The sequence below is a fragment of the Tigriopus californicus genome, chromosome 8 (assembly GCF_007210705.1).
Source record: "Tigriopus californicus strain San Diego chromosome 8, Tcal_SD_v2.1, whole genome shotgun sequence".
Lineage (NCBI taxonomy): Eukaryota > Metazoa > Arthropoda > Copepoda > Harpacticoida > Harpacticidae > Tigriopus > Tigriopus californicus.
Genome location: NC_081447.1, coordinates 7,805,463 through 7,817,689, shown reverse-complemented (window position 1 = coordinate 7,817,689; position 12,227 = coordinate 7,805,463). Strand labels below are relative to the sequence as shown.

At 40.0% G+C, this 12,227-nt stretch overlaps 2 protein-coding genes and 1 long non-coding RNA gene across 6 annotated transcripts in view; 2 read left to right on the top strand and 1 right to left on the bottom strand.

Annotated features, from left to right (window-relative positions):
* The window catches only part of LOC131885264 (broad-complex core protein isoforms 1/2/3/4/5-like), a 53,713-nt gene extending 44,167 nt beyond the window's left edge, over positions 1–9,546 (top strand). Inside the window, exons 2-3 of one of the 2 annotated variants that reach the window (XM_059233257.1) lie at positions 8,325–8,629; positions 9,399–9,546. In XM_059233257.1, the coding sequence (XP_059089240.1) occupies positions 8,325–8,587 (263 nt within the window). In that variant the 3' untranslated portion in view covers positions 8,588–8,629; positions 9,399–9,546. Of the gene's footprint in view, positions 1–7,320; positions 7,632–8,324; positions 8,630–9,398 lie in introns of those variants that run through there. The other variant, XM_059233249.1, reaches the window with a different exon arrangement.
* Positions 1–12,227, top strand: part of LOC131885267 (5'-AMP-activated protein kinase subunit beta-1-like) — a 16,401-nt gene that overhangs the window by 741 nt on the left and 3,433 nt on the right. The window contains exons 1-2 of one of the 3 annotated variants that reach the window (XM_059233275.1): positions 10,356–10,692; positions 10,764–11,089. The exons of 1 other annotated variant lie outside the window; for it this stretch is intronic. In XM_059233275.1, coding sequence (XP_059089258.1) covers positions 10,872–11,089 — 218 coding nt within the window. In that variant the 5' untranslated portion in view covers positions 10,356–10,692; positions 10,764–10,871. Of the gene's footprint in view, positions 1–10,355; positions 11,090–12,227 lie in introns of those variants that run through there. One more of the 3 variants, XM_059233274.1, reaches the window with a different exon arrangement.
* LOC131885271 (uncharacterized) lies at positions 3,820–8,920 on the bottom strand. Its single transcript, XR_009373815.1, has 3 exons — positions 8,694–8,920; positions 8,303–8,606; positions 3,820–3,959 (listed from the first exon to the last, which is right to left on the bottom strand). It is a non-coding gene; the product is annotated as an uncharacterized LOC131885271 (long non-coding RNA).

Here is a 12,227-nt window from a genome sequence, read left to right as displayed (position 1 = left end):
AAAGCGTTTCGAAACAACTGCAGAAAACTGTGCCTTTCAGTAGAATCCATTGAAGATTCACTTTGCCTGCGCAGGTGGGCAATTTACATCTGCCGCCACTTTGAAGGCTCCATAACTCGTGACTGGTTGTCAAGGTTAAAATGTAACTTAGGGAAGTTGGCGACTTCAACCTCAATTCTACTTGACAGAATCATAGAAAGAAACATGTACTCCCAATTGAAGCCACGCTGAAAAGTGAAATTTCGAGATTTTCTGACGTTATAAATATACCCCCCCAGATAATCAGGAGCATTAGAAAAGCTTTGGTTGACTTTAATTACGACTATGAGCTGTGGGCAACCAAAAATTTATAAAAGTTTCACAAAACCAATGGTCTGCCAATTTGGTTATAACGATCCAAGAATACCTGTCAGGTCGTTTCTCGGAAATTTGAAGACCCCTGTGGACCATTTGGCTCACTGTTAGATGATTTACAAATCATTTCTTCAAGATGGAAAAGACGATGGAAAGCCAAGGTAGTCCAAAAAATGAAGGACATGGGCCCTTCTGAAGAACTGTTGCAAAATTGTTAAACAAGCTCAAGAAACCTAGTTCAACCAAACATGAAATGTTCTTTCCCATGAGAAACGCTTCTGCCAAGATCAAGTCTTGAACACACGGTGCTTAAAAATTAGGTAACCTTCAATAATGCTCTCAAGACTTTTACAGACCTTTCCTATTCATAGTACAGTTTAACAGGAATATACCCATTTCGTATTGCTAGTCCACAATTTCAGGGAAGATTGACCATAAAAGCTTTTAGTTGCCTTCAGTTTATCAAAGAGAAACGAAAAAATCAAGGCCACTTGGAGATGAAATTCAGAACGAGTAGCGAGTATTTTTAGTGTTTTTTTTAGTCTAACAATCACACAATTTGAGATATAAAATGGACTAAGCTCCTTTTGAGTTAATGGAATGTTAATTGCCACGTTAATGTCCATACTTAGACATTTGTGTATGACAATTGTAACTTGCATCCTTCATGTTTCAAAGTATGCGGTCGGAGGATCTCGATCTTGTCTTTTGAGGATTTGAGATAAGATAAAACGAGCTTGTCCGCCAATAATGCGTAGGATGCTCCTTTAACGATAACAAAAGGTCTGAGCCCACTTTTTGTACAGCGAAGAAGTGAAATTAAAGATTTAAAAATATTCGTATCATTCTGCATAAGTTGAATCTCTTTTTTTATCTAAGACTCACTCTTTCGCCTTAAACAACTGGAATCAGGTTCCAACTTAGTAATGCGGGAAAAATGGACTTTGAAAGCATTTCTTGCCATTTTGCCACTTTTCTCTCATGGGAATTTTGCCATTTTCAGCCACTATTTTCTTCTCAATTGCCAAAAAGCTTCAGATGATGAGTCAATCAACACAAAACGGAAAACTTTTCTAAAGATAGAAGAAATCTAACTGAAGTGTTTTAGATTGCCATTACATACAGATCTACCGATTTCTAGAACCGTGCTTGATAGCCTTGAACAAAACTTGGACGCATAAAAATCTAAATTCAATTTACTTATCAATGGCTTTACTTGTCCTTATCCTTAACGTATCTTTCCTCGGATTTATATCCAACTATATATAACATCATCGATCCGACCATAATAAATCATTGATCAGATTTGAGCACTCCCTACCAGCAAATGAAAAATTTCTTACTTGGGTCAGCCCTAACCCAGTGGATGAGAGGCATGAATTACATTGGAGTTTATGTTACTTGCAGTGAATCCATTGGATTTTTGTTCGTCAAATTCTGGGAACGTCCAATTACGCATTGCCAAGTTTGTGGCTACAATTCTCCAGAAAAGGGACGTGACGAAGCACGCTATGGCCAAAAACACGTCAAACATTCGGTTCCCATGTCAAATACTGTAGCAAAATCTGCCCCAAACGAGGGCTCGCGAGTTGACACATTACAAGAAAGTGCATAAGCTTGACGTGACAGCAGCTCAAATCAGGGAAATGGTTGAGCTTGAAAACAGAGATCATTGACAAATGTTCTTGTAACATTTTCTTTCCATGGGTACCAAACCCTTATTTCGGCCCTGACTTCATCAGGTCTGTGCCAGTGTTCATACTTTTCTTGATAATGATCTAGGACCACCTATACGTTCCAAGGGTGTCTGGAGCAACTAATTTGCACTTAGCACTTTTTAGTTTTGTGTGTATCAATGCTTTGATTGAATCCATACTATGACGTTTTTTTTCAATAAAAATGGGAAAATGAATTGCCTTTTATATTTACTACTTTGTCAAATATTATTACCCTTTCATTATTTTTTGGTTATCTTTCACAACCAATATAGGCAAATTTTAGAACAACTAGAACTTTCATTCTGTAAGATTGATGCTTTATGACACTCCAACCTCAAAGTTTCCATTAGATGTTTTCCGTTTGATTTTCTTCTATTTGCAATGAATCCCTTGGATTTTGCTCGCTAAATCCAAGTGAACTTCCAAGTACGCTTGTAATGTTTGTTTACAATATCCAATAAAGGTGGAACATAGAGGAAGCAAAAACCTAGAAACTGAGATGCGACCTACCAGGCAAACTAGTTTTCAGAGCGAATGAATATCAGCTGACCGTGCTTTAGGTATAGTTTGTGATTGTAGAGGCGCTGTTTTCAATAGGCAGGAATTGCACTTTCCACTATTTACCCATTCAGCTGCAGTAAAAAAACACAACAAACTCGATTTTTACCCTTCTATGTTACTTCCTCTATGCCGGAAGTAACAAGGCATGCCCTGTTGAAACATTCACGCATTAGATTCCCATGTCAATATTGCACCAAAATTGGCACTTGGTGTTTCTCATAACAAAGAGAGGATTAGTTTAAAGTGACAAAAGAAACTAGGGAAATGATTTGTTGAAGAGACCAATCAGGGAAAGTGATAGAGCTAGAATTTTCAAACAGAATGCCACTTCTCATTTCTGTCATCTGAAAATTGAACTGGACATTGTTTGAGTTTGACTGCAAATCAAACAGTGATATATAAAACTTCAGAAACAATGCCAGGAGCTATTTTTCTAGCAAATAGCAGGGCAGATGCAATTGATTATAAGGGTTTTAAAATTGCAAAAATCCACACAGACATATACTAAAAGAAATGAATGTGCAATTCCCAATGAAATGGAACTTGAGTTTTTTACGTGGACTTATAGACGCCTAGATATTTGGATACACATAAAAAAAAAATGCAATAGGACAAACAATGGTTGAGCAATATATTAAGAAAAGAAAAAACAGCGTAATTGATGTTCGATTTTCTGTTACTTGCAGTGAATCCATTGGATTTTGTTCGTCAAATTCCGGGAACGTCCAATTATGCGTGCAAGATTTGTGGCTATAATTCTTCAAGAAAGCGGACGTCACGAAGCACGCTATTGCCAAACACACAAACATTCGGTTCCTTGTCAATATTGTTCCAAAATCTGCACTGAAGAGGGCTCGCGAGTTTTCTCACTATAAGAAAGTGCATAAGCTTGACGTGACAGCAGCTCAAATCAGGAAAATGTTGGAAATTGACGAGATCGATTGTTGAATAAGTTATAGGCTATTCAGCTCTCTTGACACCTGGAATGAACAGAAACATAAAACATTTGATGATTTATTTCTTTAGTAGTCTCTTTGCATCTCCAAATAGAAAAACGGGATAGCCTTTCCCTATTTTGACACTTGCATTGCAATCATTTGTAATAAGGAATTAGGCTCTTATCTCCTTGTTAACTTGGTAAGTCTACCTTTTCTTATACGTGTTACCACAGAGCGGTAATGAATAACTCCACCTCGCCAGTTCATGAGAATGCCTTGGTTTCTTTTTCAATGCTTTTCAACGTAGGATTCCTTTTCATTAGAAGGAGGGTAGAGGCCTCCTTGGACAGAGGTAGCGCCTCTTCTGCCTTGCCTAGGTAGGTGCGAGCTAACAAAAGGGAAAAGAAGAATATGTTGGATGAGCAATCTGAAACAGTAACTAAATCCCAACTCTTTTTATATTCTCTAACACTTATGATAGCCGAAAAAAGTAATTTAACTCAACGTGATGAAAATCTCAAATTATTACAGAGCAACTTATTTGCAATGACAATTGCAATGAGGTGAGCGCCAATATACACATATACAGATTTATTCAGGGGTATGACAGATTAAGTTCAGATCAAAGCAACCCGCAATCCAATAGGGGCCAATTTGTTCCGAAAATTAGCTACTAAAGTTCGAGAAATCAATATACGAGACTGAAGCAAATGAAATAGAGAATTGGTGATAAAATTTTTGATACATGTTTCATTTTTAATTGCTTTCCTTTCGATAAAGGCTTTTCTGATAATGGGCATAAGCGGACTGAATTCTACTTTCCATTTGGTTCCCCCTGGTTTTATTCCAGGGCTAGCCAAGCAAGTGTGTTGAATTTGTTATGAAATTCTTACTCATTCTCATCAGTAGCTGCCATTTGACCAAACTCTGATCCTCATTGAATACTACATCGTACTCTGCATTAATGAGTATTAGGAACCCTATCCTTTTTAGGTGACCCTAACAAAAGATGGTTACACTTTACAACATTGAAACTGAATTTGCATTTTTTCGTCGATAAGTTATTATTTGGTAGTCAGACAACTTGATGCCAGGCAAACCAAACTATAGCAATGATCATGATTACTGAATACCAGACAAAGCATTTGCTGAAACGGTTGGATAAATGACGTTGGATTTATGTTCCTTGCAGTGAATCCGTTGGATTTTGCACGTCCTATCCCAGGGACGTCAAATTACGCTTGCAGGATTTGTGGCTACAATACTCAAAGAAGAAAGGACGTCACGAGGCATGCTATGGCCAAACACACAAACATTCGGTTCCCTGTCAATATTGTAGCAAAATCTGCCCGAATGAGGGCTCGCGAGTTACACATTACAAGAAAGTGCATAAACTTGACGTAACAGCGCTCAATCAGGGCCATGATTGAGATTGACAAGATCGATTGTTAAATTTATGGGCTATTTAGCCTCCTTGATACTTGAATGAACGAAAACTTGGAAATTTGATGAATGATTTATTTCTTTACATATCTTTTTACATCTCCAAATAGAAAGATAGTCTGAATATCAAATTCCATTTGGTCAAACTCCGATCTCTATTGAATTCTACATCCTACTCAACATTAACGAATATTAGGCACTCAGTTTTAGACGAACCTAACAAGGATACAGTCTACACTTAACGGCTTCGAAACTGAATTTACATTTTCTGTCATTGAGCCATTACTTTGGTAGTAAGCAAAGAATTGTTTGCAGGAACCAAACCAAATCAATGATTACTGAATACTCAAAAACGCGCTCTCTGAGAATAGCAGGATAAATGACATTGGATTTATTGTTCCTTGCAGTGAATCCATTGGATTTTGCTCGTCTAATCCCAGGGACGTCAAATTACGCTTGCAGGATTTGTGGCTACAATGCCCAAAGAAGAAAGGACGTCACGAAGCATGCCATTGCCAAACACACAAAACATTCGGTTCCCATGTCAATATTGTGACAAAACCTGGACTGCTGAGAGCACGCGTGTCATTCATTACAAAAAAGTGCACAAGCTGGAAGTGACAGCGCCCCAAATTCGAGAAATGATTGAACTGGAAAGAAATAACTATTGATCCTCGCGATTATGAATCCTTTCAGCTATTAGACTATTGCTTGACAAAAAAATATAATTCATTTCAATTTCGTTGTCACAAAAGGATCAATTTCAGTTACATTGTGGTAGATACATTCAATTTCTTGGAATAGGCATGCCTCTATGTAATGGTCCCAACAGCGTGGTATTTTTTATTTTTTTTGGTTTGTTTTTTCATGGCCTTTCTAACCGCTACGGGGAATGAAATCCCCAGTAGTTTTAAAATGAAAGGTTATAATTCGTGTATCTATTAACTTTCAATCTTTATATGATATTTGGTTTACTAACGAATTTAAATTGGCAGACCGAGCTAGTCCTTGAATGTAGGGTTGATCTGGAATGCTATCGAAAAGTTTGCTCAAGTCCGACTTGAAAGTTGCCACCGGATCAACAAGGCTACGTATTCCCTACGAATATTAGAGGGAAGCAAATTAAACAATGAAGGAGCCCGAGAAAGAAGAGATGTGGACTTCATTGTTCGAACCAGCCTGGATTCTCGAGGGCTTGAAGGTGCTCTCAAAACGCACATTAAGCCTCTACGGTCACTAGAATTGACCCCACTTCCTGGATTGGGATAAAGCTCACGGACATTTTTGAAGACGTACAATATCAGATACCTTTCGCACCTTCTCTGAACACTTAACAGTCCCAAGTTTCTTAGTCTCTCCCAATATGAGAGCTTTCTCATCCCTTCGATATTCCTTGTACAACATCTTTGGACTTGTTCGACCTTTTGTAAACCTGCTGAACTAATTGGATCACAAATGAGTGTAGCATATTCAAGATGTCGTATCGTGATGCTGTCTCTCGACTTAAACGTCTGTTATATCCAACCACGCATTTGAAAAGCTTTACCCCCTTCAACTAGACATGCTCATCGAACTTTCCATTACTTTGGAGGACTACACCTAAATCCTTCATGGAGGAAACCAGCTCATAGTCTTACTTCTCATTATCTACGAGTGGAGTATTCAAAAGAGTTAATCCGAAGGTCATTGAGCGGAATTTCATTCCGTTCAGGGCCATATTACTCTCAGTTACCCATGAGGAGATTCGATCCAAGTCCTTTGCAAGGCTAGTTGAATCTTAGCCATTCCTATTAGAAACTAACTTTGTACCGTCAGCATAAGAGAGAGGACTGGCAGTAATACTAAGCTTTTGAAACGGGGCAACGAATATTATAAAAAGGAGGGCCCTAAGAGAGATATAGTTGCTGGGGAGCGACTTATTTCCCCCTTTAAAAATTGGAACAACGTGAGCCAATTTTAGTGAAGATGGAAACTTGCCCTGATCCAAGATGCAACGTATGAAGTACGAGAAAACAGGAGCCAGAACCAGTGAGCATCTCATCAGAAATTGAGATGTCACACCATCAGGGACAGGATAGCTCGAAAGCCTCAAGTCCCTGATGGCCGCTAAAGCATCTTGATCTATAACTATGAGATCATCAAATTGCTCATTGTGACTAACAACATTGTGCCCGAGAGTGACATGATTCATTTTGGTTGTAGGCATATCCATGTCCATGGCATACCACAAATGGAAAAGGTTTCATAGTGCGAAACATGTGATCATGGATAGTTATCAATGACGGTAGAATTTCCGTTTCTTACAGTTGATCCAACGGACTTGATTCGTCAAGTCCCCGGAACGTCCAAACACGCGTGCAGGATTTGTGGATACAACGCCTTACGAAGAACGGACGTTATTAAGCACGCCATTGCTAGGCACACAGATATTCGCTTCAGTTGTCATTTTTGTGACAAAAGTTTCGCTCAAGAGGCCCATAGAGTATCTCATTATAAAAGGATTCATGCTTTGAGTCTCAGTGCTCAACAAATCAGGGCCATGGTGGAGGAGGATCGCAATATTGTAAACTCATAAACCCACTGGACCTGTTTCAGACACGCTTTGGCACATCCTACAAATACATCGAATGTTTCGCTTTACACGTCTTTCTCGATCATCAATCGCGGCCTATTATTCATTCCAGCTTGCAAGCTAGAAGTATTCATTAAATAGCAAACTGAACAACATGGCCAAAGTTAGATGTTTGCATTAAATTGGAAGGTGAGATTGTTGACTGAAATCCCACAAAACCAATCATCAATCTTGATTCAGACGTCAAAGCTTTGTTTCCACAACAGATTTTGGATCAGTTTCCATTAGCTAGACATTATCAAGACCAAAAAGAGTCTACGATTGTAATATATCAGAAAGAACAGAATGATTGAATGAAGAACATCAGAAAAGACAACACTTGCGGATCGTGTTTTATTACCCTTATCTCAACCAGCCATCCTTTTCTATAACCGTTGTGATGAATTTCGATTTCATCTGTGCATTAGTTGGTCTAGTAAGGATTTTTGTCACACTTTTAACATTGTAAGGCTCTATGTACTTGACAATTATATCAACGGGAAAAATATCTCCATTACTTTAACTCAATGACGTGTCATACTCATTCGACATACATACTATTTGAATCGTATACACTCTTAGTGTGTCATCATTTTGCAAAAAACTTGATTCGCCACAACAAAAATTCAAAGTAGAGCCTTGAGCGCTTTGACTCATCAATCTCATAGTACTATTACCTTAAATCTATTTTCACTCCAGAAAATGCAAATGAATTGGTTTACCAAATGCACGGAGAGGACAAGCATTTCGTGTGCAAGGTGTGCGGGTACAACACCAAGAAAAGATCTCACGTGATTCGCCATGCCATTGCCAAGCACACAAATATTCGTTTTCGATGCCAATTTTGCTCCAAAACCACGGGGCAGGAGGATAAACGAGTAATCCATTATCGAACGGCTCACCAGCTGAGCATGTCGGCTTCTCAAATAAGAGCCATGCTGGAAGAAGCTCACTTGAATTGATGCTCAATTCGTCCATGACCTTTTGACCAATAGAAAGATAAGGTATCATTATTATTATCCTTCCAAACGCTTTGCTAACAAAACGGCCTCAGTTTATTTCATTTACCTGAATTCCTTCTGCGAATCATGTTCCATTGAAATTTTGATAGTTTACACTTGAGCCCAAAAGAAGCCAAGTCGTTCGTCACCAAGCAATTAAGAATGTCATTAAGTTTTTAAGAATACAATTAATTTCTAGGCGAGCATCGTTCTACTTATCTCAAAGTACCCGATTTATGGGACTGGATCAGTTCCATCACAAGCAGAATTGTTGTACTACGTAATGGCACAAGTCAGGAATTATTTGGCCGTCAAGGTCGTGTGGGTGGAGAGTAACTAGAAAAACCAGGATGGCCCATAGATCAGCTCGCCAAAATCCCAGACTTGGGAATTTGTTAAGAAACAGTTCTAGTTTGAGGTACAAGAAGCTAGATTGCTAATTTAAAAAAACCCTGGGTATTAAATAGGCTACAGTGGGTGCAAGAAGGTAAGTTAATTTGGAAATTGTGCTTCTAAAAGAGTCTTCCCCGAAATCTGGTCAACCTGAAGAAACCAATTGTAAATTGCTTAAAGGCCTCAATGCTCGAGAAAAGTAGAGCGAGACATAGCTAGGTGCCCGTGCATTGTGTTGTGGTCTAACCGTAACTGCCGCTCTACCCCATGCATCTTTGTGCCGTGTTGGGACATCTCCTCCCTAGCTCACCCTGATGTCAAACCTCGGAACATGATCTCGACGTCTGGCATTGAACCCGACTGTTTCCCTTTCTTGCAGCAGAGATTCACAGCATGGTCCAACGAATCCGGGAACTTTGAAGAATGTGTGCAATATCTGTGGATACTCGTCCACGAAATACTCCAATGTTACCAAGCATGTCATTGCCAAACACACAAATATTCGATTCCCATGTCAGTACTGCGAAAAAATCTGCACCGAAAGAGGGAACGCGCGTTAGTCACTACAAAAAAGTTCATAAACTGGACGTGTCAGCAGCTCAAGTCAGGGCCATGTTTGAAATGAACGCTCAACATCAGTAATTGTTCAGGTATTAAGGGACACAGTAAAAACGGCGGCAAGGCACATGTGTGGGAATGATTGCCCTCATGGGTTTAGTGGATTTGATTACAACTCGAAATTATTTTTTAAACACGAAGGTTAGATTAGGTTATGAAAGAGATTTCTGACGTAAATGTCAATGCTCAAGATGAGAAGAGTACAAATGAATTGTGAAGCAAGCCATTCAGTTTCATTTAGATCTGTCCCAGCTATTTTTGAATGACTGATCGGATGTTTTGTTTCTTTGATCAAGTCAACGTCAGACTCTCCTCATTTGACAAACCATGTTTTGGCTTTGTTAGAAATGCTGCGGTATGCTTTTAGTCAAAGACTTCGAGGTTAGGCCGGCGGTTGCATTTCGTGGTGGTCAGATATTTGCCAGCGATTTATGATCCCTTAAGATGTCACTTTGGATCATGGGCGCATACTTGTACCCGTGACGTCAGTCAGGACTCAGGACTCAAGAGAGGCGAGAAGAAAAAGACCTGCATTGCCTCGTCTTGCCTCGTCTTGCCTCGTCTTGCCACTGTGTTTTAAGCGTACTACACACGTACGGACGTATGAACGTAAGTACGTAAATACAGAGAGAACTCGTAGCAGGATTCAGGGCTAACAAACTCGACCTCTGAAGTTGCTCCAGAGGACACATGTTCATGTCTAGCTCATACGACTCATACGACGTACCGAATCCAATCAACAGCTGAGCTCGGAGGATTTTGCGTTGCTTTCCCAATGCCACTGAGGTTGCTTCCCCATGCAAACGAAGGACGACTTGAGGCCGTTATGGCCGAGAGCAGATCCACAACGAATGAACGACCAAACGACCAAACGAGCAAAGGAACGAAGGAACGGAGGAACAAGACCGATTGAAGCAAGAGAGCAGCCCCGAGAGTGCATCACAAAGTGAACACGGAGGCCTGAGAAGGAAGAGGGAGGAGGAGGAGGAGAAGGAGAAGAAGAACAAGAACAAGTCACTGTGCAGTTCCCAGCAAGTGAGCCACCAACCGACAGAGTGCGTGTGTCTCACGGCTAGGCATGGTGATGGAGTTTTCAAGTTTTCCAGAATGGCTGCTCTCCTTCTAGTGCTCTGCGGCAAGTGACAATGAGCTATGGTCCGTGATTGAAATCTGGCCATGGTTTAACGGGCGATTTCCCCCCTCCGGAGTGTTGACAGTTATTAGTTGATTGAAAATGGGCAACAATTCTTCGTCCGGCAATCGGCACATTGCACCTGGCGGTATTGGTAGTGGAGGTGGTGGTTGCAGTAGCGGTGGCGCTGGTACTGGTGGTGGTGGAGGTGGAAAAAAAAATATTGGCGTTTTCAGAGGCAATGATTTCAAAAGTTTTGATTCCATCGGAGAGGAAGCCAAAGAGGAGGAGACGGAGCCTCTTTCCATGAATAGAACCAAGTAAGCTATCCAACCAAAAGATGATGTTGACCTTTGGACAAATCGAAGATACGAATCAGATTTCATCGCGTTACTGTCACTTGTGGGGTCAAATGATTGTTAGCATGATGAAACAAAACCATGGGGGAGCATTCAAAATTTCCATGTTTACAATTGGGCCCAATTCAAGTTCATTTCATTTGGGGACTATCCAAATTGAAAGATCAAGCTGAAATGGTGTTTCATTAGGCTTCAAAATGAACTAAATTGGTGGCGGAGGGGTCGGGTCGTCTCGTCGACGACGGAAGTGCTTCATGGAAAAAAGCGAATGATTACTTGCTTGTTACGTAACTTTCAGACGGTCGCAATGCTACCCACTTACTTATTCACCTAAAATGCGCATGCATATGCAACTGCACTGACATCAACGGCAATTCATGCAGAACCGCTGGGATTGAAATCAATCCGAACAATAACGAAACATATCACTTCTTGCATGCACCGAACAAGATTTGACAAAAAAAATACTTATGTAGTTGGTCTCTTGAAGGCTATACAGGTTTCATGTAGAAATTTCAAAGGTTTCTACTAATTTAGCAAGATAATTAGTTTTATTTTCAAAGCAGATTCTCCTGTAGCACTACCCAAGAAAGGGAAGCTAAAAAGTATTAGAACTTTGCTACACTTCTTCGCGCGGATTTGTCGAAAGTGGAATTCACTTACCTCTTTGACTGTGCTCGAGATTTCAGGTCAAACAAGAATGGAGAGAATCTGGAAAATAATAGACCAAGCAGTAGCTGTCCACCCAAAACAGACGCAAATGCCATCAACAATGATGCACAAAGTGATTGCAGCACCTTCATCAGCTCAATTACCTACGGTCTTGGCCTTCGCAGATCCACCATCTCCAAGCAAATCTAGAAAATATCCGTTAAAAAGGAATGGGAAGGAAGACAGAGAAGTCTCTCTGTCACCAATTTTCTTGATCTCGGTTTGTTAAGAGATAGTGGACCTGTGAAGGCCAAGATTATGGGCGATGGAGCTGATAAAATTGCTTTTTGCTGTAGGCTTAAAAGCATTTGAGACTGTTTTGGGTTGACGGCCGGCCCCTTCTTGGTTTTCTCTCACATATTTTACTTTTTTTTACTTTTATGCAACC